The following is a 25,559-nucleotide window of genomic DNA, read 5'->3' on the forward strand; positions in this document are numbered from 1 at the left end:
AGTGATTGTAGTAGCAACTGCAGTAAATAGCTCACAGTAAAGCAAATTAAATACATTTGGGTTTTGCAACACATACACACACACAAGGCCGGAGGAGTTGGGCCAGAAAGCGAACGCAATTCGCTACTGGTGATCATAAAGGATACGTTGGATTCAAACCATACTGGGGGCGCATTATCTTGGCGTGTTTGATTGACTGTACTAGATTTAATGTTCTGTTTTGTCTGAATATCTATATTCTAAAGTATCTCTCGACAGGCAAGGCGATTGGTAGCAGTAGTTTGTACGTAAAATTGGCGTTAACTGAATTGGAATGCATTGAAACAGTTCCAGCCGTGTTCGAATTTAATTAAAACAAACAACAAAAAACCATCTCAAATGGATATCGTGATAGTTGGTTTTTGAATGTTCGAAAACAGGCGGCATTTTTTTTGTTTGCGTTTGTTTGAATCGAAAACGTTTACACCCGAAGCAGATTCAGTTTTCCTCACAAGTTATCTCGAACTAATGGAGAAAAAAAAGAAACACAGCCACACATTAAAATAAAGGGAATAAGAAGAGCATTGATGCGGGATATGAAATCGAGTAGATGTATGAAATACGACATTCAGTGGGGATTAGTTTGAAGCATACTTAGTATCACGTAACGGAAAAAAACGGCAAATGGAAGGAGGAAAATGGAACTGAGCGGTACACGTTTAAAAAAAAAAAACAAATCTGCAGCAAATAGTAGCGCAACAAACTGAAACAAAAATAAAACAAAAGTAAAAAATGATTTAAAAACAAGCTACTAATGTGCGAGTGGCGTTTCATTGGTAGTGCTCTTCCGAATCGATTTCTTGAATCTTTAGAAGCATGAAGTGACGCCATACAAATACCGCTTTACTCGAGCGTCCTTTTGTGTGCGTTTTTCTTTCTTATCAGTTACCATGGGTTGATCAAATCCATTCCATTCGAATCATCAGTTGCAACTTGGAATCCTTTAAATACGTACCGTTTCGTAGATTAATCGCAACATGCGGCAAACACTCATCGCCTGCCTAATTTTCATCCTTGTGGCCACCGTGTGTGGTCAACGTGGCAATGCTACTCGTGACAGGATTTGCAAGCAGTTCAACAAGAAAATTCAAATCTTTCGTCCCCGCGGGTTAACGGTGTCACAGCGAGCTAGGGAAAACCTGCTTTCGTTTGAGATAGCGGTGTACGTGAATCAACAGCACAACGAACGTTTAGCGTGTGACATTTGCGCAAATGCTACGATCAACTATGGAAAAAGTAACCAATTAGTGATTGATCATTCTTCGATCGTTGTTCTTCCGGGAGACAGATTCCAGTACTCAGTCATCGAGCGTTATCGCTATGGACCTCCACGGCTGTTTAGTTGTGAATTTACGGTTTCAGGTAAGTGAACCGGTTGGGTTGGAATACTTTGTAAAAATAACCATCTAATGATGTGCCTTTTTCTCTTTGACATCGAAAATGCAGGAGATCGTTTGAAATTCGTACCTGCAGTTAAATCCGATACGAAAGCGCCTCTCCCGACGTTGGCAAGAAATCAACCAGACGCATTAGCAAACAAAATGCTGTTGGAAGAATTGATCAACGACATCATTGATGGTTGCAAGCGATCAGATATTACAAATTTTCTTGCCGTCACAACAGACGAGAATGTTGAGAATTCTTCCAAAATGATACCATATCTTCTCGAACGCCTTAATACGCTAGTTCCGACACTGAACTGGGGCAATATGTTAAGCAACGCGTACCATTCGAAAGGAATGCTTGTGTTCGACGCCCAGAGTGCATTAATGAAGAAAAAAGTTCTACACTTAATCCGCGGGACCGACGCCGCTAACAAGATAGTCGATTACGATCGCTTAAATCGCTCGTCGTATGATACAGATGATAGTTTTTATGATGATTACTAGACTAAACATCAACAATTGGGGGTAATAAAATACATTATAAATACGATAGAAACTGTTGATGGTTTTAATAGAAATAACGTTAACTGTTATGCACCAGTGGTGCATTGTGGTAATTTGGGCAAATTCGTACCATTACGCCCAGTGTTCGTAACATGGTATTGCAGTACCACCGACAGATGGCGCTTGCTCGAGAGGGTAACAGTTAGCGCCACCTATTGGTGGGTATATAAACCTGAAATTACGAACACTGAGCAAAAAAGGATAATTGTAAGGATAATATCGTTTGAAGATCATTTGTAGATGGTTTTACATCTAACTTTGAAAAATATATTATAAATGTCTAATCTGTGTTTGAATAATTCATATTCAGAGGCATTGAGCAGCGCAGAAGGTTCCAATTCATCCTTACATTCACAAGCATCGTACAATGCCATGCACCACAGCTTGCATTGAGAGATAATTCTGTTTGATTCCGAGCGCGCCTTGTGCTACAATTGAAATGTTGATTAGATCTCTTGAACTATTAAACTGGGGGGCATAAATTCACTCAACCAGAAGCCATCACCACCACAACGAGTGGTAGTAGAGTTTGCTACTACAAACACCCTTATCAGCAATTGTGCTGATAAAGAAGGATAGGCCATCTCTACAACACACCGGCGAACAAAAGTTCGATCGACGCTTGGTTCTAGATCGTCATTCGTAGTGATCGTTGCAAACCGTCAAGATGTCTGAAAACCGTAACCAGCACCTGTTCGTTACGCTCGCGATCGTGGGCCTCATTTTGGCGTCTTGTCTGCTGGAGCAGGTCGACGCCAGAAGGCACCGTTCCGGAAGCTCGAAACGGAGCCATCACCGGCCGAAAAACGTTAACATCGAAATCTACCATCCCAAAGGTGTCATGATTTGGTACCCATACCGTCCTGGCATCGAGATGTTCGGAATCGAGATATTCATCAACCAAGACAACACCCAAGCTGACTCGAGCGAAGAAGTGGCATCTCGGATAAGCTGCGACATCTGCCTCAACACAACGAAGGTGACGTACGGAAAGTTCATTCTGCAAAGCGAGGACGCGATCATTCGCAGTCGAGATCACGTGTTTTATAACGTGATCGTGAAAAAGACCAACGGCGAAGCACGTGTTTCTCGATCGAACGAATTCTACGTCTCGGGTGAGTTTACCAAAGGCTGCGTCACGAAGAGGCCACCATTACGTTCCCTCCCAGGGGCCATTTGTAATGAAGCTTCAATGTCTGTTCCGTCCCGTTACCTCAGAGAGCCGCATACTTATGGGTGAAATCAGCAAAGTGGACAAGCCGTCCGAATCAGCCGTGACCAGCATCCCACCGGTCACTGATACGAAACCAAACCCAGAGATAAAGCTGCTGGAAGACATCCTCCTGGAGGTGTACGATCAGTGCTATGCCGACCAAAACCAAACGAAGCAACTTCTGCTGAGTGCCGAAACACAGACCCGTTTGGACGCGAAGCAGCTGTACCAGTTCACGTTCGACACGCTCAGCGAGATGCTGCCAGAAATCGCCTGGAATGGGACGCTGGTTGATGCGTTCTACGTTACCGACGATATCGGTTTCGCGGTGGCCACGATCATCGACAAACTGAAGGTGCTAAAGCTGGCCAAAGCACTGCCCGAACGTCCGATCACTGATCTCGATTTCTACCAAAACGAGGACACGTCGAACGATATCGAAGCGTGGGCTTAAGCTGGCGCGTTTGCTCGTGACTCATATTTAGATCCCTGTTTTTTTGTTGTTGTTTTTACCAATGAAGACCACCTTTGCCCTCTGAGTGCTGATAAATGTTGTAATAAATGTTACCACCTAACCTCAACACGGGTGCGTGCTTTGTTTGTGTGGTTGATTGGAAATTCCGGGCAGAACGGTGAATCAACGGAAGCGTCCTTATCAGGGTTTATGAACCAAGAGGGAACTGATCGATCGCGTGTAGAAACAGACTACCATGGCGGATCGTTTGCATGAAACACTCACAGTGGAAATGTTCCCATTCACAAGAGGCCGTAATTTTTCTTCCGCTGATTGAATGGTAGAGAGATTGTTTTTTTTTTGAATGAAAGAATGAATGGCCGATTGTAGCGATGAGTTGTTGAAATGCATCAGCAACATCCTGATGAAACGTATCACATCCATCGATCGCGATTCGAAGTTTGTGAGTGTTTGCTCCTGAACAAAAAAAAATGGGCCTGCTTCGGCTTTCGTGCCTCTTTCTTGTCTCAAAAATCAATCCCATCAGGACCCTCGGTGTCCTAATGCACTTTGCGCCTTTTGCCTTTACACTTGCGGCACTGTTAATCCTTTTTCTTTTCGCTGAAGCCCAAGCGTTTGCCCACTGAATGCCTTCCTGGGGGCTTATGTTACAGCGGCTGGAACGGTTTTCTTAGCCCCGTGGATCGCGACCCGTTTGCCGGCAAGAATCTCAAAACCGTCTAAGCTTCGTCCGACCCGGGCAGGTGGATTCGTCCTGCCGACTGCAATGAGGTTAAAGGATTTTCGCTTAAGAACTTAATGAAGAACAAACAGCTTAATCGCTCGCCGGGTCTCGAACGGTCAAATTCGGGCGATCTCAAGCTAAGGTGCCTCGCCGTACCTCGGAGTCGCACAATACCCCGAAGGGATGGTTAAACGAGGCTCTTTAATTTTAATGAGATCAAAATATTTAAATACTTTCGCTCGAGCTGGGGCAAGGCTCGATTCTTTGGCGATAAGCCGCCTGGACAAGGACCAAGGCCGTACAGGTGACTAAAAGGCTTCGAAGGAGCGAGGATCGGAGAGTCTTCAAAGTGCAGCATAACATTGAACGGCCGCCTTTTTGGGACGATGCGAGCGATGATCCCATTTGGGGTCCTTTTTCGCCGAGAGCCACTTTGAACGGTACTGTCGTCGTCATCGTCGTCGTCAGGAGGTTACCGACTTAAGACCTAAAACTTCTAATGCCATTTAGGCGGTGAAGATGAACCTATTAGCTCAGTGTGAAGCACGGTGTGACGTGCGAGGCAAAATGTGGTCGAGTGATTTAGCAGTCGGTGTCGAAGAACTGTTAACAAAAGCAAAGGAATGCCCTGAGTCGATAAAGTGGGGCATTCGTGGTTCTATTCCCAAGGCATCACGCTGAATCCACTCCGACGAAGGTGTTGCTAGGAGAGAATGATCGCTTGCTGCGATGTTTTATAACCATAGACCATATAACCATGGATTCACTTCCCACCTTATACTGTCTCCGGTAGCATCGTCGATTCTTGCCAGCCCAGAACTGCCCGCTGTAAGACACCGTTTTCCCATGACTCCGTAAATCACGCCCTGCAAACCACGAGCCCTCTGCCACACGCGAACATATGCGACTCGTCAACGACTAATCCTCGGCCGCCAGCGCTGACGACTTTATCGCTAGGACGGGACCCGTCCTTCCGGAAATGGGGGGGTTTCCTTTACGAGGGGTTTTTTTTCCGCGGCCCTAGCTTGGCTCGGCTATTGGGCCAACAAATTTTCCAAATATTTTCCAACCAATCTTCGTAATCCCCGGGCTCAGACGTGCTGACGGCGCACCCAGACGGGAAAAAACAAATGGCTATTTATGTTTTATCTCCGCGCGGTTGAGTGGCTGAAGTTTATGCCCACCGTTTACGCTGGTTTACGAGTTGCGCAGGGCTTTTCGGTGAGCGAGGATCGGCGCAGTGAAAGCGACCATCCCTTGCCGACGTGGTACGTTCGTAATCCTTGTCATAATTAGGATCTTTGGGCGCGTTGACAAGTTGCATAAGGTGGCAATATATTCGTTAATCCCAAAGCCACCCCGGGGCAACTGGTAGTGCAGTGCATTTCCACGTTCCTGTGGAGTTTTACTCTGGGCAACAATTCTCACATGCCCAATAGCGGGTGCAATTTATTGTGCCAAGAGAATTGGTGTGATTTACAAACATTACTCACAATGTCAGAGCTCTTGATTATGAGACTCTTCGTGGGGTTTTATTTCTAGAGCAGGCCATGGAGTTGTAAATTGCACGTAGCTCGCCGTATCGAAAGGTTACTAGGACCTCTCCGAATTGGTTGCCATGGATACCGTCCGATACCTTTTTTTGACTAAAAACCAGCATCGTTTTGCGAAGGGAGACATGAAATGCAAAGAAAAATGACGACCGGAACGAATGCATTCGAATGCGATTCGACGCTGCATCCCATTGCTGAATGCATCTAATGGTTCGAAATGCGATCAGCAGGACACATTGTACGTGTTTATGGCACTCCTCACCCTAGCTGGTAGACGACTTTGTGCTGCATTGTCCCCGGTTTCAAGCCCTACGCCCTTTTCGTCGCGACGTCGGTGATCGAACACGAGTTGAAATCGACACCGCGACTCGCGAACCACCGAGTGGGCGGAAGATGCTGATCGGAAGAAATATCTCCATTTAACAAGTGTCCTTCTGAACGGTCGTTACGGACAGACGCGGAAAAACCGAACACGACCACAATCACAATGTTAGTGCCTTGGGCGAACCGAGCGGCAGCAGTGACGGGGTTTTTCCTTTTCTTTTTCTATGCTCTCACACGCTGTCTCTGCTTGTGCGAGAGAAAATTGCGCTGACTTGTCAGAACGCCAGCACACCATTAAGGATCGCCGGGAAATGGTGAAAGAAACCGTACCGGAGAGTGTTGGCAGACAGTTAGGAAACAGTTTGTGCTAACATTGAGCATAACAACAACATGGCTCCGAGGGTGGTGAGGGTTGTGTCGAGCTACCACGTCCTCATTAAATGTCCTTCACGCGCGGCCAACCAGTAGGTCACGTAGCAGCTTCGAGTCTTGGAGCAAGGATGGGGACAAATTGTGCATAACGAGCAGTTTTGTGGGAACAGCGTGCTGTGGTAAGAGCGAATGCGAAAAGTGAACGAATATTCTGATATCCTGAATGAGTGATGATCGAAAGGACTCGTTCTCGCAAGTGATGGGACTTTGTTTCGTGGAAATATGCTACAAAATGCTGTTAATGATTGATTGTCGAAGGACACAATGGGATAATATTCGATTGGGATTCACCAATATGGCAACGATGCTCTTGAAACAGGAACTGGGTTATGAGCATTAAATAAAACAGCGATAATTTTAACCACCAAGCCCCAACGCTTCTCGTCCATTGTTGCGAACCGCACAAAGTGTGCTGCCTCTGTTGATACTGCGCTAGAAAACTGTTTTCTAAAACGCTGCTGTGAGTGTTGGGAAACAGAACGGCTCCTCTCGGCTTCGCCTACACCCCGCTGGGCGTTTTTTTGCGAGTTTTTTTATCTCCCCCACAGAGAACGGACATGGCCGGAAGTGGTGAGTGGAGAGAGCGAATTTTATTTAGCCATCGAAAAGCTCCACCCACCATCGCGCTATCGTCATCATTATCGGTACCGGTGGGTGTGCGTCCTTGCGTGGGTGAGACCGAACGGATGGCTTTTCCGATTTCTTTCGTTCTCTCGCTCTCTCTCTCTCTTACACACTCACTTGCTCTTGGTTGGAGCCGTAGCGAGGAGCGAGGAAACAGCGTTCTCGTGAACGGTAAATATTGTTCGATCGCGATGGGGAAACAACTCTTTCCACGACGCTTCGGGAGGAAAAGCTATCAGGAAAATGGGCTGCAATAAAACAAGAGAGAAAGAGAGAGACAACTGCTTCGTAAGGGCCACCCGCTACCACCAGCGTCCTTTTGGGCAGGACGTGACTTGCGCCGTTCGTCCTTGCAGGCGCAAATTCGCAGGCGGTTGGTGCGTGTTTATGCGTCAATTGAAGCAATTACGATGTCCCTGCCGCCCTATTGGACGCGTTCAACCTGTACGTGTGTGTGTGTGTGTGCCGAGGTATTCGCGAAGCCAAACGATTCGAAATAATCACCAGCATCCGGTGGCGAATCCTGCCAAAGGACACCATGGCAGCTTCGAAACGTGGGTTCCCCCAGAAGTTGAACGGATTTTAATTGCCGACGACGAAAGAAGCTTTCCCTAAACGACCGACCCTCGTACGACCAATGTCCGTTTTTTGACCAACTTTTGTCATCCTCCAACAGTGGGAACTTTTGCAGCAATGTACCGTAACAGGAAGCGCTTGTTTTCGTCTCCATTCCGTCCGTTTATGATGGGTTTTTGTTTATTTTCATTTGTTTCACTCATTAAATCGAACATTTTTGAACCATTATTGTACTGGAAATGGATGGATCGTAAAGTTCACCGTTTTTTTTTGAAAAGCGAAAGTAAATCGGAATCACCGGTCATGTGAAGAAAATGCGACATAAATGGTTAATGTTTTACAGCCTTCCTTCGTCATGTCAACTCAATTCATAGGAGAAAGGGTTAAAGAGTTTTAAAATATTGCCATTTTGTTACACGTAACTGTGTCTTCCTGATACAGTTCTAGATCTGAGAGCACAAAATAAGAGCAAGAGGATCAATTGGCGTTGTAAAATCATATGACTCGTCATCCTTTTTTTATGATGCTACCATTCATTTTCGAGCCTGTAGTCACTCGAAGAAGAGCCAACGATTTTCACCTGAACCAGTCTACGTACGCATGCCGATGCATCTTGTGTCGGGACGTTCATAAACCACTAAATACATAAAACAATTCACTTGACAAACAGTTCCTTTGCTGCGTGCGTGTATGCGATCGGAAAAGGACCAACTATCCCACGACAAACTTTCCGGACGGCTTTGCGAAATGTGTATGAGATTTTTATTGAATTACGATATATTTAGGTCCGACGCACTCCTAACTTGCGTCGCGCATGTTCCTGAAATCAGCAACCGGTTGAAGCGGACAAGGAACGAAAGGCGAACGCCCTCTCCCAGCAAATGACTCCAGGCAAAGGACGTACCAAAAGGTCCTTGAAGGACGACGGCCAGCAATGTGCGATGTAGCAAATTCATTGCAGCGCTCTCTTTTTTTATCCTTCGACCAGTTTATGGCACCAATAATCGTCATCGCTTCGAGCAAGGATCCTTCGAACGCACGGTCAAGGACGAAACTCGAATGGCCGACCTCTTCCGTCGTCGTGATCTGCCTTGCTAATGGTTTGTTTTCGTTCGTAAATCGATAAAAGCATGATGGCGTCCTGGCGGGATGGCCAGTCAGTCTCGGAATGGTCCCCGAATGTCCTCCCGGTGGGGATCGGACATCGGTCGGGGGTGACGTCGTGACATATTTATTAGCACCTCAGCCGAGACGGATTGCCCATTATCAGTTTAAGCTTTTCCGTGAGCCATCCAGCGGAGAAATGATCGATCCGAGGCCACATCGTGGCTGGAGTCCGGTTAATGGGAGCCTGGGCAGGACTCGCTCGTCGCAGGGAAATGTGAAATTTCACAGCCTCGAGACCGGCTGGGAGGGGGCTTGAATGGAATTCGAAGCGGTTTCCCGCTATGTCCTCGGGCGAGCAACCTCAAATCGTTGGCCAGAAAGCACAGAATGCTTTTTCGTCACGGTTCCACCCTGCTGGGGGTGTAACGAAGCTAGAGAAAATTCAACCCACGACAGCGGGTTGCACCATTGTTGCGGAAACGCCAGCGTGAAGGAACACAAAAAAAGGATACCAAATGGCCCGAATGGGCAACAATAAAAGGCCAACACCTCGTACCGGCTGCAGAGAGTCGCCTGTGAGTTGGAAACGGCATTGAAAAAACCAAATAAAATCGCGCGCTAAAACCCAACCACGTAGTGTGCCATGACGGGGTGAAAATTGTGCAAAATATTCAAAGCGGAAAAAGAAATCAAAGCAACCCATGCCCATGTGGCACGTTTGGGCGCATTTTGAATGCACTTTGTTTTTTTCCCCGGATCGCGGAAAAACACGGCACAATCGAGGATGTGCCAGCGATACATGACTTCAAAGCAAAGCATACTGCCCTGCAAGCCATCCCGAGGGGTTGACCCCGTAGTCGACGATACCTTGGCCATCTTGGTGCCACCGTAGTGGGGCGAAAAACAATCGAAACATACACCCCAGTCCCGGTGGGCTGCGTGGTTCCGGATGCGGTGGAAAACAAGCGCATTAATAACAAATCGATTGTGTTTGCGGGCTGCGCACCATATCCTTGTGGTCCGTTGGGCGCGGGCTCTGTACGCAAACAAACGGCCTTTTAATTCGCGCTGAGCCTCTTTGAGGAAGCCAAGTCAAACACATCAATAGCTCGCTGGCATTCGAAGGGTCGCGAGTCTGCAACACAATGCCACAACGGCGGGTTAGTTTCGCACCGGGATTTTTTTTCCTCTCCATGGCCGGTCAGCTTTGGAGGGGTTGGAAAACCGCGAAAATGCAGACCTGACGATGGAAAAAAACACAACAATGGCAAAACGTCGGTTGCCCGAAGCCTTCCGGCTGGGGACTTTTCTTTCGCCTTCCGCTACTGGTGGCATATTGTTCATTTTCGCTGCTGATGCGGATTTGGTATAGATTAATTAACTCCGTTCTCCCAACACCATACACACATACGAAAAGCAGCCACAGGCGCACTCACGTATCCTCGCGGTTGAACTGAGCGCTATTGTTGTTTTATTTTTTTATTTCATAATTTTCCCGCCACTCGTGGAAAACAATCCATAATGGTTGGGGTCTGTTGCCGCAGCCGCAGGGAAAATGTTTAATTAATTGACAAAATATTGGCAGGCTCTTCAGCCGGTACCGTGGTTTTTTGGCGCACTTCGCGCGTCGAGTACCGGCTCCGACGCTCGTTTAATTTTGTTCAATGTGTTTCCACTTTGCCAGCCCGGGAAACCGGAACGCAGCTAGCAAAACATCAATAATCACCGCGTGTCTCGTGTACCGTGGGATATTATTGCGCCGAGCCGGTTTCTGGGTTGAATTTCCATGGCCTACTTGCAAGACGAACGTACATTTGACGTTCCGATGACAAGCCAGACGACTGGGCGGCGTGGAGTGTTTCTGAAATGGATTTGTTTCTTTCTGAGCCGTCTCATCTTTGAAAACAACCACGACCGGAGTGTGGGCAACAATCGATACAAGTTCCTGCGCTGCGATCCGCATTTCTGTGTGTGTGTGTCTGTATGTGCCGAAGCATAAATAAACACCAACATCGTCAGCAGCCGTCAATCATGAGAAGGATATCGATTTCCTTGCTACATCCGTCCAGGGGGAAACGCATCGCTTTCAAAAAGCTGTAAAAATCTCGTAAGGATCTACTTCCGTGAGCGTTTTTTTTGTCTGCCAGTGTTTGAGATGGTGGAATTCGTTGTCGTACTGACGTGATAAGAAGCATAAGGCGGTGCGCATTCAATCACCAGCAAGTTTAATTAGTTGTACGCGTTTGCGCAGTTCAGCTGCCTTTCGCTCAAATGTTTAGTTTATCGCTCTAATAAACCTTTTCCAGTCACAAGTAACATAATGTTTGCATTAAACGGTGGCACGCTCTCGCACACATTCTCAAGGACATGCTATTTCCCCACGTGCGCATCGTTCGTACGATGCGCACGTGGTAGAACAATACGGGCACCATACACGGTCGATTAGGTTTTATTTCCACCCACACAAAAAAAACCATTCACCCGGCCATCAATTCCGCTGCACGAGCACCGTGTAAATTTGTTCGATGTTGCCCTGCACCGTCGCTCGATCGGCCGTAGGCAGCGGAAGCGACTCGAGTGCTTGCACTTCTGGCGCGAAAGTATCCTGTGCGTTGTTACCCGCTGGGGCATTGGAGGGTTTTGTCTGCTTGCACAAACCCGCACCAGAGGATGGCACTAAACCAAAAAAAAAAACAAAACACACAGAAACCCACCCTCGATGGCACTTTGCGGTGGTGGAAAAACCGGCATCGCTAGCCGGACTAGCGCGTGCTTCGATTGGGTGGAATTTACATTCTTGAGCACGAACTGCACCGGTCCGTTTTCAAAGCGTTCGATGGGTTCCGGTACACTTTGGGATACCCGCCGGCGGAAGGATATATTGGCGGAGTGGAAACGCCGACTACACTCCACCGGAAGCGCTTCCACGGGCGCAGGAAAACAAACTTCCATCCGAACAAGTGCAGTTTTTCAGTTCACCATTGTTCGGTTCGATGTAACCACGCGCTCCTTGAGCTAGGGATGGAGGAAACTCGAAAACTTTCCTTTTCTCGACGCCCGTTAGTTGCCCGGTCTGGCATTATTTCGGAACCCTACACGGCGTTCAATCGTAGAGGTGGAAAAACTCCTCTTTTTACGCCCTGCTCTGCGAGCCGTTTTCCCGGAACAAGATCAAACGAACGTTGCCCCGCGTCGATGAAATCAATCCACTCTCTCACCTGCTGTCACGCGGAATAAACACGATTAATAACGGTGGAGCAAAAAAAAAAAACATCCCCCAAAAACCACAGCAAGCCGGCGAAACCCTTGATGGCCCTGCGATCGTGCGCCGCCACCGGTTTCTTTCGCTGCTGGTGTTGTTTGTTTAACCTTCAACATGCCACTCGATTTCCTGGAAGAAAGCAGCCTCCCACTGGGTGGGGTGGTTCCGAACTCCACCCAAGACAACCCCCAACCAACCAGGCCGGGAGGATCAATCCCATCGTCACCTAGGGCGGCTTCCGTCCATGGTTTTCCGCCGAGGGCAGCCAGTTCCGAAGTTCGCCAGTTCCGGGGCGGTAATTTGTTTGATTGGAATGTTAAAATAAATCATTTGTAACTGACACCACCCTTGTCGGCGGTGGGTGGGTGGGTGTGTATTTCAAAATTGTACGAAACAACAAATAAAAATATCGCCCCAGTCTCGAGAGCGGGCTTCTGATGTTTGTTTAAACGTGCAGGAATCTCGCCTTTAGTCGATATTTGTAGCCCTTGATGATGATGATGATGATGATGATGATGATGGTGATGATGCTGTTGAGTGTTAACTGTCGAGCAAGATGATACGGATTCGACGATAGTGACTTCAAACGGGCTGCCAAATGAGATCGTCTGGACTTTGAGCGCTCAAATGATGATTTATCATGCGCGGAAACGAGCCGTTTATAAATATTGAGTGCTTTCCAGGAATATCGACAATGTGCGAGTCGAATGATGCACGCGTTAGCGATCACCAGACGAGATTACAATGTAATGTGTAATGGGTGTAAATGATCGAATGATCTTCTGCCATGCTTTGCTCGTGCGGGTTATCACGCTTGGCAAATGGAAAGCAAATATTGAACAAATGGAGCAGATTGGTGCAAGCTGCGAGTTAACGATCACCTTCGGGCAGCAGCTGTGAAGGAAAATAAAAGCTAAATGCAGACACGATGACAATGAGTGATAAAAACACGCGACTGACAATGGGGTAATAATTTGTAAATTCGACACAATAAAATACCGACGACCGTGTATGTTTGTTTCGCTTATGGATTTACGTTCGAAACGCATGTAATTTCGGCTCAGACACCCCGCGAAGACGATCGTTAGATCGTGTAACTGTGTAACGCCGTAAACGGAACCGATGGCGCCTTGCTTGTGCTCGTCGGCACAGACATTTCGTCGAGACTAAGAAACAAATAAACCCAACGATGGGACACCCCAGTTTTCTTCGATGTTTTCCTCCCATCGAAATTATTATGAAAAACCACGCATTAACGCGCACGGTGCGAGGAAAGCGAACGATCGTGCTTAATATTTGAGCGCTGAGAAAGCAGTTACTAATTTTTACGATTTTTGCCTCGGTCTTATGGAGGTCTCCTGAAGGGAGCGAATATAATAACGCAACTGAACGGCACAATTAAACCACTACGACGCACTAACGGCGCAACAATCAAACGAGCGAAGAAGCGCCCTCAATTAAACGTTGATAGGTAAAAACGAAGCGCCGCTAAGGGCCATTGCGATCGAGGCTGCCTTTTTTTCAGGCCGTTCTCCTTTTGGCACTCTCCCCGAAAGGTGCGAGATAGCTTCATCAATTGCGTACTGGATCGCGAAGCCCACCTCGGGACCGTTTACACTATGGGAGCGCACATTAGTTCCCATTAATGTGCGCTATAAAACGCTTTTTACCAGCTAAACGAGCGGCGTTACAAACATACGCGCTCGCGCATTCCGATTTCGGGTTCGATGGGTTTTACGAGATTTTAACGAGCCAAAACGGAAAACCCCGTTGCAAAGGGTTGCCGGTCATCTGGTGGCGGCGCCTCGAAAGTAAAGGAAGCGATTAATTTGTACCGTGCGTGTGAGAACCATCGCGTATTAGGGCGTGCATCGGCGATCGTAAAAGTGTGTCGTACCCTCAAGGTGCTGCAGATGCGTGCGTTCATCGTATGGACTGGCCAACCCCAGCAAGGACTCTATTAAACTCAAAGAGAACCGCGTCCCGCGGGGAGTCCTGAAAAGAAAATCATTAACTTATGCCCTATGCGGCGAGCCTCTTTCTCTCTCTCTCTCTCTCTCTCTCTCTGATTTGTTTTTAAAACTGAATCCCCGGACCTTTGATGTCCTTGCGGACGATGGCTTTCAAGACATGTGTGTTTCGAGAAAATGCCGCACTGCTGGAAAACACAAACGTCAAACAACGGCACACAAGCATCGCAAACGTCAAACAAGCTGCTTTCTTGGCACACACCCGTCTGCTACTATCGCCGGCTACTACGATCCATTTTTGGGCCTTTTCGGCAAACTCACGCCAGCGCCTGCTAAGTTCGCCAAAATAGGAACAGAACAAGCGTCCCGGCGACTCCACAGGAATGCTCCTGGTGTCGTCCTGGCCAGCCAAGGAACACACGCTGGCAAGATGCTGATCTACCGTCCGAACCTGCCGGTGTACAAGCTGCACGCCTCCTGCCAGCACGAGAAGGTGCCACTGGTTCTAGAGGAAGCGAACGACACAATTGGCCTGATGATTCCGGGGCCCTAATTCCAACTAAATGCGTCTCTCGCCCTCGAAACGACGTGCAAATGAAGCTGCAGCAGTAAGCGGCTCGCAGGTGGGAGCATTATTTGTTTGGCTCAAGCTCGAAAACCACCACCGGTGAAAAGGCCAAACGAGAATCACACAAAGCGTCCCGATGGCAAACATCCCGGCCAAAAAGGACAACCGTTCCGATCCATGATGTGCCCATCATCACCACCACAATTGAGTGCACAATTTTTACCGTGGGCTTGAGCGAAGGAGGAAGTCGGGTATGAACGCAAAAACAACACACGGACAAACAAAAAAAATGCATGCGGAAAAGTAAAACAATCAACCAACCCAAGGGAAGCAAGGGATACGAGGAAAACAGGACAGAACGAGGAACGAACCGAACCGTGTCTATTGTTCTTTAACGATTGTTAAAGGACTCGCCCGTGAGGTTGTTTCCAAATGTCAGCAAATTTAGCCACCCTGCCGGCCGTTCTCCACCCCATTGCAACACGTGCACCCTCGGGGGGCCATCAGGACAATGGGATTCGGTGGTGACGGGTGGAATTGTTTCACCAAACGACCGGATTGACAGCGGATCGATTACACTGGGCGAATGTTGTCGAAGCGGCGAAGACGAGCTGTTTCCTTTCTGCAAGGCTGCAAGGGATAAATGTCCCATTTGGTTTCTTTTGTGGCCCTTTTTTGCGATGGGTTATGGGAGTAAATTAAGTTGTGTATTGCTCCATTTACCGCTCGTTATGGGGTGTTAGAAGCAGCCTACACGTGTTAAGCATCCTGTGGAGAGGATCCTGCAAAGCCGTACAGGTGCTAAAACTAGGCCACTCGTTAAAGCTGTTTAAAGGATCTCCTCCTTCTTAAGGTCTACGATTTAAACGAGTCTGACGTCCGTGTAGACTTCCAACGTGAATCCAAAAAAAAAAGATCGTCCCTAAAACAAACGTCTTCCCACAATTAATTCAACCAACTCGGCTGACACTATCGCCCCTACATCTCATTGACCTCAATTGGTGCATCTCACTTACGAAACCGGCTCATTGCCGTCTTATTCGTTTGAGGGCCCACAAAAGCCCGGAAGAAACTTTTCCCACCCGGCACCGAGTAATTACATCCACAGCTCGCCGGGATCATCCTCTCCGGAGGATGTCATCGTGCCCGCTGTGAGAATACACAAATTAAGATTCCCGCTCGTAGATAGCGCTCGTATGAAGACCTTCCTTGCACTGAAGTGGGAAAAGTGCCCTTTCCTGAGGGCATTCCCACATCCAAGGCGACCGCTTGGCGGTAAGCAGTCCCAAAACCCAAAGACTGCTCGCCAGCAGTCAATAATCAGAAATTGAATAAAGGGTACAACAAGCGGCTTTTGGCTTGTTCTGGCTGGGTTTCACTTCACGAACCCCCAAAATGCCGGTGGCTAAATGCGAGCGGAGTGGATTACGAGCCACAACCCGGACGATCCGGACGAGCCGAGATGTAAGAGTGCTGTAAAACAACCGATTAAACTTATTTATAGTTTTATGAAAGCTAATAAGGAAAAGACATCTGTGAAGCGTTCTCCCGCCTATGGTCGCTTCTTGAAAAGGGGGATCACGCCCGGGAAAACCCCCGGAGGCCCACTCGAAGGAAGAAGTTAATTATTTTCGTACACGTACGTCTCGCTTCTCGTTCGCCCACGGACCGGCTCGAGCAGTTTTGGGGAGTACAATAACATAAATATGGTTTATCATCGTCCGACCAGGGGGATGACTCGTTTAGCCACGCGCCAAGACAGACCCGTTTTGGGGACGTCCATTTGGTCGTGGGTCTCTCTCTCTCTCTCGCGCTATCCCTCTTTGCCCTCACACACATTCGGGCACACATCTTTTGCTTCATTTATCAAATTGTTTACGATGGTGTTAATTGGATGTTAATTAGTTGCGTACTGTTGCCACTTTGGTGGCTTTCGATCGGAGGGCTCTCGTAGTTTTCTAGCTCTTTTTGGGTGGGCGATGCGGCTAGAGCGCCCCCGAGCACGTGTGATGGAATTGAAGTCTCGTTAGTAGGTGACAAGCGTAAATTGCTAGCCCAGCCTTGCTGAGGGTAGATGAACAGCGATCGTTTGTGGTTATCTGGCGCTAAAACGCCATTAACGTTCACTTAAATTGAATGTTATTGAAGAGCATCATTAAAACATGTGTACACCATTACCACTGCGGTTGGCTAGCGAGGGCGAACGAATATGTAACACGTCACCACAATGCTTTAAAATGACACCGAAATTTGTTCCGAACACGCTCAATCCTTCGCTTCCTGGGAATCCTTTCCACAGCGAGCGGAGTCGTGTTTCGCGATCATAAACCATTCGAGCGTAACAAGGCCCGTTTCTATGGGAGCCACTCTGTCTGGCGTGGGTTGAGCTAGGGCTAAGGCGAAATGAAGATGAAGAAAAAACCAGCGTGTCGAACAACTTTCTCATCCAAGGATGCCGTTCTGGGAACGCGCCAGAACAAGTGCTGCTGCTGCGTCGAGTGGCATTTGGCCTATTTCAGGCGTTCTCGCGCGAACGTCGTCGTGCTGTCTGCCTTGTTCCTGGGGAAGAATCCTGGACGGTGTTGGGATGAATTATGAGCTTGTAAAAAAATCAAACCCGTCGAACTGACGGTTTACGAATGCTAGAGAATGGGGCACTTTTTCCTGCGATTGACTTTTCTTTATGCTAGTTTAACGGACCCAGCACCCTCCGATCGTTCTGCTTTAAGTGAGCCTCGGGCAATAAATTAATTAAAACTGTATCACTATTAACGAGCCGGGAGGGTCTATCGAGCCGGGTCGAAAGAGAGAAATAAAAATCCCACAAAAGCTTGTGAAAATGTGGGAAAATTTCGTTTCGTACGAAATAATTTTATTATCCCCAAACCGATTCTCGATTCGAACGACCACCGTTCCTTGGGGTACTGTAGCTGCTCGGGGGAAGCGAAAGTCAAAGAAACCCTCGAGATGATTCCTTGTGTACGTTACTCCCGAACGCAACCACTTGAAGCAATCAATCTCGGGATGGTTTTCAAATAAACCTTCGTCGGGGTCTAACGTCTGGCCAATATCAAACCGGTACGCGGCTTGGGAAAATAATCAATGAACGCGATTGTGTGTTCGAACCAGCAGCAAACCAGCAGTTTGTTTCAGGTTTGATTCATGAGCATCGTGTTATGTCTCGATTTGTTTATGTAAGCGTTTGTGAAGGGAGGACGGTTTTTTTTTTCTCTCAAATGAAGCACCTTCAGAAGCATACACTTGACGATGCGACCCCAAGGAGTCTCTGATCCTTAAAAGGGTGCAAAAAAACGCTAGCAAAATAATCAAACTTCGCTTGGGGTGAAATTTGATCCGCAGAATCAACCACCACACCGGAAGGTGTATTTGAACTTCTCCTAATGATTACATCAAACCAGCGTCTTCGGCTGCCACAGTTTGTGTTTATCAGCCCCTCGGGCGATCTGTTTACCAATGTTGTTCACAAATCAAAATCCACCCTCAAGAGGCGAGGAGTGGGACCGACCGCTTGCCAGAGCCCGCGCCGTTTTCCCAGACAAACCTCAAAGGAAACCCAACTTCTTAGGGCTACGATCGAGCTCGATCTTTGATCAGCTGACACCTCGCGGCGGCACGTTTGAGCTGATCCAGCGGCGCGATTTATGAGTCCGCACACATGGGCACCGATTTCGAGGTGGAGAAAATATTGCCACGACTGTTTGTTGATGAGTCCCGCACTCGTTTTTCCTATGCTCGGGCCGCCCGTGGGGAGGGACGGTTTTCTGCACCCACCGAAAGCCGAAACCTCACGCTCGTTAAATGTGACGCAAATGGGACGGAATAATTGGGCCGTTAAAAGTCCCCACCAAGTGTGGGGAAGAAACCCGAACTGGAGTTTCGATTTATGCTCTATTAGTTTATAATAAAACGTCCCGTGCTTTACAGGCGATGCTTGTCACCGAATGCTCGCGAGCTCGTGGCGCTAGGAAATCAACTTCCATTCAAGAATCGAGCGATTTTACGATCGCTTTCATCGCACTTCATTACCGTGAGATCGGATGCCACGCGGGTGTCATGGCGCCAAAGGCTCACTAGCGCTGGGAACTCGCAGCCAAAGGAACCCCGATTGGATGAGAGAATCCTTTCTCGGTTAGCGTTGGCGCTTACGATATCAAATAACGACCGCGCCAGCAATCAGGGCCAGACCGAATCGCACATGCTGGCCAGCAGAATCACGGTCACTGGACGCTGTGTGGCGGGCCTGTGTGATCCTTTAGCTGAGCCGTTAAAGGCTTGGGATGAGAGCAAGCGGGAAGCATCTCGAGGGCTGAACTCAATTAAAAATCCGTAATTCGATTCCACTGCGCGACCATCTCCGAGTGAAAGGGGTGTGTGTGTGTGTGTGTGACGCTTTCTCGAGGATCAAGATGCCTGCTTTAGGCTTCAGTTCCCTCACGCTTTTTTTTCACCCATCCCAGCCACAGGAACAATAAATGTAATTGGAAAAATAAACACCACGCTGGGTCCGGCTCGCTAATGAACCCGCATCATTACCACCACTCGGAAGTAATTGATGCTCCGTTGTGGCCAGCTTCGACAAGAAAGTCGGCCTCGGTTAGCCTCCAGAGTTGCCGATGAGAGGACGAACTCTGTGCCGGGGAATGGTCATTTGTTTGGCCGAAGCCGTGAAGCGTTGTTTGGTTTGTTATTATTGTACTTTAATTCATATTGATGTGGTCGAAAATCTTGCGCGCGTTGAGTCGCCCTCATGCAGGTCCTCTGCGTGCGATCCTCTGCCAATCCATGAACCATGAGGGCGCCGCATTTAAGGAGTCAGTTCTGCTGGCATCGAGTGCTAGGGCTGTCCGATAGCTTCGCAGGGACCTTCTTCGAGTAGGTATTTGTTTTCCCCCGATCCCGGGCGGAAGATCGCAAGTCATCCCGATGCATGGGTTGGGTTTTAAAGTGTTTGCGGTTCCACATTCTTGTTAGCATGAATCTTACTGTCAGCGGCTAATGGATGATCAACGAGCGGCCGGTTAATTAGAACAATTGGGCTCCAATTGGGATAGCCAATGCGATGATGCTTGTTGCCTAATGTTCGGTTCAATGTTGCAGGCATAACGGTTAACGGTTTTTGTGGTTCTTTGAGGAGTTATGCTACAATTTGAGAACTTTCATTAGCGGCAGCAATGTTTCATCTTAGATGCGTTAAATTGAGCTCATAACTCACAACTCTGCACATGTTTGGGTAAAGGACTCATACACATTTCCATAACCATCGATCTCTACAAATCTTGTTGGCGGGAGTCCTTCTTTGATCACAACCTCATGAGTCACGGGTCAGCAAGAATCGAGACGGTCGAGCTATCTTGCGGTAGCGCATCACCAACAAGGACATTTGGTTTCTAGCTCACCGAGGCGTGAAATAAGAAATTCAACTCCACAACCTAGAAAGCAACGGGACAAGAAAATAACAGCAAAACAGCGAGCTTCCCGGGGGAATTTCTTCCACAGGATTGCGGTACAAACTCGCAGAAACATGACTTGAGACGTCGTCGTATCCTTGGAATGCGGTCGGAGTGTTGGCTCGCGCCGGGAGCATCCTTAGGCGGACATACCGTCCCAATCAAGGGCCTCTGTTTTGACCTGACGTGCGGTCCTGTTGATGCTCATTGGAATCGCCGGTGGACGAAAGGTTCGAACGTTGTCTAGGATCACAAATCGCGCGAGGCCCGGTTTTTCCCTCGAGCACCACATTTGTCACGATCGTCTCGAATTTCCATCCCAGCGACAATCTGGTTCGTGGAAATGGTGCTTCCGCGCCAGCAGAAGTCCTTGGCCGGCTCAAATGTCCCTCGTGAACAGAAGCGAATGTGTAATTAATATCTCCGTCTGGTTGTACTCGTTACGAGGCTGGCCAGTTGTAGCGGCTTTCGCCCCGTGACCAGCTCGCCCTGTTGCATTTGGGAGAAAACATGACACGCTATTAGAGTTGGAGCATCGAGCACACATTTCTTTTGCTTCACCTTCTGGGGAAGAAAGGCAATCACACGCTGCTCGTTCCGGGCAAGGATACACGTCCGAAATCCGACCCCCATTGGAAACAAGTTTAACCAACACATTTACGCTCACAAGAAGCGCCCCGGATCGGATCGGATGCGATAATTTAGTGTCCCTGCGCGACCAATCAAGCGATGGTCCGAATTCGATACGAAGAAAATTGTCTCGTTACGGGCATTCGCCCTTAGTGCTGGATCCTTGCAGAGGCGATCGAAAATCAACAGGTTTTTGCTTTACCACATACGGCTTTAAAGCTGAAACAAACGCGTGTTTCGTTTGAAGGACCAGTTGAGCTAGCGTGTGGATTTTCTCCATTAGCATCATTAAAATGCGTTAATGCTTTTACGATTCCTCTCAATTGCATGCAAATTGCAAAGGGCTGCAATATAAAGTGTCATAAATCTAACCTCACAAAGGTCGTTTGACAACCGAGTCAGCCCGGGATAAGGCTATCTGCGGCTGTTAGGAGGAAATGCCTTTCAGCTTACAAAAAATTAAGTCGTTTGACGTTTGTCACTTGGATTCATCATGAGCCTTGCTTTGGTTGGCATGGCAACGCGCACAGCATGTCAGAATAATAATGACGTGTGTCCTTGCCAAACCGGATGCGAGTTCAGTGCGAAGAAAGTGCGCCAGGATGGTTGTGAAATTGTAAAATTCGTCCCCATTCCTATCCGTTTTCCGCATGACTGAACGCTTCCCAAGGCTTAAAGCAAAAGATGGCAATTTTTTTATCGTTTTATTGTGCACCATGTTCGCGAAAACCTTCCACTAGACAGACAACAAATAGCGAAGCTTAATTGCTTACGCCCATCGAGACGAAAAACCACGCGTCCCGGTGATGAAAATACTTGCTACGGCCATGTTGTCTCAGGTGCGTTTCTTATCAAATAATACCCATTCAAAGCAGGTCGCACCTGCCTTCAGAGCGACCCTGCTATTTAAATGAATCGAGTATTTTCATTCCATTAGCTCTGGACAGGCAGGTCGACTATTTATTTTCCATCACCAAAACCTAGCAATGTAACAAATGAACTCGTTTAGCGGTTCCATTATTCGGTAAGTAAACAGCTAAACAAGAAGAAAAAAGGATCTGACAAGAATATCTGCTTCTGCTTTGCTAATATTTGCATGTATGGCGAAGGGTGAAGCGATCCTGCCGACGAACTGAGTCACAAAAAGTCCATCTGCCGTAGGATGAAAGAAGGAAAAAAAAACAACAACCTACCGGAACCGAAAATCGGAAGGAAGGATGTAAGGATTAGAAAGGAAACACGTCCCAGAAAACAATCTGCTCTGAAGGATTATTATTACACGACTGGCCGACCTGAGGATTGATTTTCAATTAACAACTCGCAACTCCCACGGTTACTGTGGCCACCGGCAGGTCTTTCTTTGCGAGAAAAATACACATCACCCTGTTAACGCTTTCATGCTTTCGCTCGCAAACAATTGCCAAAACAATCAAACTAGCCTTTCCGGTCTTCAGTGTGGCGAAATCTCGCCCTTTCAGTAGCTGGGTCGTGGAAGGACCAACCCGACAGGCGGTCTACGACGACTCACCAAACCGTTGCGGCATTAATTAATCTGTTCCGGTTCAATTGAATTACATCACATCGAACGTGCCACATTCGCGTTGAACGCCATTCCGGCTCGATTTGTGGCACACAAGTGTCGCTTAATACTATTTGCTGCTTGTGCTGAGGTCTGAAGATGTCGAGAGACTGCCAGGCTGCCTGGGCACAATTGCTTTTAATTGAGATTAATAAGAAACTATTGCAGGAAGGTCTAGCCCCCCTACGTGAGTATCTTCAGCGCTCGGAATATGGTGCGAACAAGTAAAGAAGGCACTCTGAAAAAGGTCTCTCCCCATGAATGGGCACAGCGGCAAAGGAAAGATTTGCGTAAGACAAACAGACAACGCACAACGTGCAACAAAAACGGACCCCAACACTGGCGACGAACGTGGCGAATTGATCGCATTTACGATGTGATAACTCGGTTGACTTCTCAACTTCCCGTCCACCCAATTGACCGGCAGGGTCAGCGAGACTCCAGAGGTGGTGGGAGCTTGCGTGAGGGTTGTCGCATTCATTCATTCAACCAAGACCACGTGATCGTGCCTTGGCACTCCACAAGATCGTGGATCTTATGAATGGAAAGTGCAGAAGTGCAATTAAAATTAATACTGGATTCGTACGGCTGCCAGCTCGTTTCATTCACATTTGAGGCTTCCTTACTCACTGGCTTAACAGATTATGCCAAACCGAGAGTCATAAATTAACATCTCACCGATTCCACAGACGCCTGAACCTCTTGTTCCTATTGACGATCGTGGCTTTCCACGAAAGCGATGCACATAAATTTGTCGATAAATTACTCATCCGGCACCCGGTTTGGATGATGAAAAATTGGTACACTTGCCGCGTTTGGCTCGTAAAAATATAACACACTTTCCAGCCAACGCGGCTGAGAAGAGTTAGGTTTGTGTTTACTTTGTCCTACTCGTGTTTCGACACGGTCGTGCTTCTGTCACGCGAACGCATGTCCTTACCAGCGTCTCGCGATCTAACGAACCGAAATGGGTTCGCTTTAAAAAGGGATCGCTTCTGCTCGCCTTTTCTTAAGCATGATTACCTTTCCCAGAAGTGAAAGTGACCGAACATGTCACCCACCGGATGGTGGCGTTGGTTGGTTGCGTAAAATTCGAACCACCGGCAAGCGACCTCATGCGTGGTCAAATTTCAAAGCTAAAAAAAATCGTACCCATCCAGCACAGGAGGCAATCGATTGAGGTTCGATTTTTCGTACATCGGTAGGCTTCGAACGACTGTCGTCACATGGCACGCAATCACACCAACCAAAAGGGGAATCGATTCCGGGAAAAGAAAGTCCAGAAATCGCTCATCCGCACGCCTCCGAAAACCGTGGTGCTAATGGGTGTTGGATGATAAAAATCTCGAAACGAAATTCATCAACACCCTTTCGCGGGACGTGCGCGTGACCGAAGGAGTTAATTATGCCACACTTTTGCTGCGGGTCGCATTATGCTCCAGCGCCATTAACGGCACTTGCAGAGGCACCCCCGTTGGTTGGTTTTTCGCCCACCCTCGGCCCTTCGGTAAGTCGTAATGGTCGGTTGAGACGTCGTTAGGCTTAATAATGCTCAATTAACGCAAACGTCCCGGTCGTCCGGAACTGCTTTCCCGGTACAGTGATGCACGAAAACAAGCACCCAACTGATCATATACGCATTCGAAAATTGTATGTTTAACAGCGGCTCTTAAAAAAGGACATCGTCAAAGGATATCATCATTTATTATTCGATTATCTGTTACAAACGTGCCACCTTTATCACACATGCTTTATGCACTTTGAACAGCACTGTTTGGTCCTGGTTGGTAGGATTTTTGGGAAGTACTGGAAAGCTGATGTTTTTGCGCTACTTAGCACGTAACGAAAACGAACCCGCTGCAGGACATGCTTGAGCGAATTTCGAACCCATTGATCGTGCGGCGGCACAGACTGATAAGCGGCGTCCTTAAGTGAGTCGTTTATGTTGCCATTCGTCGTAATGATGCAGCGCGAAGCTGTGTGTTCCGACACTTCCCCTTCAGAAGGATCAGCCAACCGACCGTACTCTTCCTCCTCCAAAAGGGGAACGAAACAACGTCCCGAAAAAAAAAAGACACGAATCAATCGCTGTGCTTGTTGGTTAAACAAGCCGATAAGCACGTGCGTGGATGTGAAGCCCGGTTCAGCTGCTTGTTATCATTAAGCCTGCATCAGTCCGAAGCGTGAAGACTTCGGGGACCGATGGTGGATTTCTATCCCTTCCGGATGTGGCCACCCCTTTCACACCCTTGGCCACCCGCAGCTATGGCACGAGCCGCACGCTGCTCGAGCCGAAAAATAACAAAAAAATTGCAACATAAATATTACTCCCCGTCTCTGCACAAAGGCGGATCGTGGATCACGGAAAAACAAAGCCCTCGTTGGCGGGTGATCACAGGATCGGAGAGTGTGTGTGGGACGAAAGATACAACCCTCGGGAGGGTGACAAGTGTGAATCGTGCGTGCGCTCGCAAATGGGGTAAAAACGCATCGATTTTCAGACCACCGCCGATGATGGCGGTACAACTGACACGCGTACGGAACGAGCGAACGAACGAACGAACGAACGAAAAAAACAGCAGCAGCTTGGGTGGGCTGATTGGCGGAAAACGGAAGCAGCAAAAACAAAGCGAACGCCAGCCGAAGCGAAGGGTGAAACAATGATGGGTAAGAGAGTGCGGGAACCGATGCTCGACTGGGTCAGGAAGTGCGGAACCACTCGAGGGCCACCAACCCGGAACGTGTTGTGTTTTGCAATAAACGCAGAACGGCGTCAAACAAGCGATGAATACAAATCAGGACACGTGCACGTTCGTCGCAAGGATCGAAGGGAGAAAAAGATCCCGCAGAAAGGTGACATCGGTGACGCGATGCAATCGTTGCTTTTCGTGGGGAATTTCCGGGTGATTAAGATGCAGATCAAACGATTATTAAATGATTGATTTAATGGCATTGCGTCCTTACGCTTCACCCGAGTTGGTGTTTATGTAATCGAGTTCAATACTCAACAACCGATTGCAGCTTATGTGGCGGATTTTCACATCATTTAAGTGTGCTATTCTTGTT

The 25,559-nt window shown here is 48.0% G+C and overlaps 2 protein-coding genes across 2 annotated transcripts; both read left to right on the plus strand.

Annotated features, from left to right (window-relative positions):
• The first annotated feature begins 1,016 nt into the window (after nucleotides 1-1,016).
• LOC128727881 (uncharacterized) lies at nucleotides 1,017-1,928 on the plus strand. Its single transcript, XM_053821833.1, has 2 exons — nucleotides 1,017-1,401; nucleotides 1,489-1,928. The coding sequence occupies exons 1-2, from the start codon at nucleotides 1,017-1,019 to the stop codon at nucleotides 1,926-1,928; spliced, it is 825 nt and encodes a 274-aa protein (XP_053677808.1).
• A 727-nt stretch (nucleotides 1,929-2,655) lies between these two features.
• LOC128725618 (uncharacterized) lies at nucleotides 2,656-3,722 on the plus strand. The gene is made up of 2 exons (XM_053819377.1): nucleotides 2,656-3,103; nucleotides 3,207-3,722. The coding sequence occupies exons 1-2, from the start codon at nucleotides 2,656-2,658 to the stop codon at nucleotides 3,653-3,655; spliced, it is 897 nt and encodes a 298-aa protein (XP_053675352.1). The 3' UTR covers nucleotides 3,656-3,722.
• Nucleotides 3,723-25,559: the final 21,837 nt, after the last annotated feature.

The sequence above is a fragment of the Anopheles nili genome, chromosome 3 (genome assembly GCF_943737925.1).
Source record: "Anopheles nili chromosome 3, idAnoNiliSN_F5_01, whole genome shotgun sequence".
Classification (NCBI taxonomy): domain Eukaryota; kingdom Metazoa; phylum Arthropoda; class Insecta; order Diptera; family Culicidae; genus Anopheles; species Anopheles nili.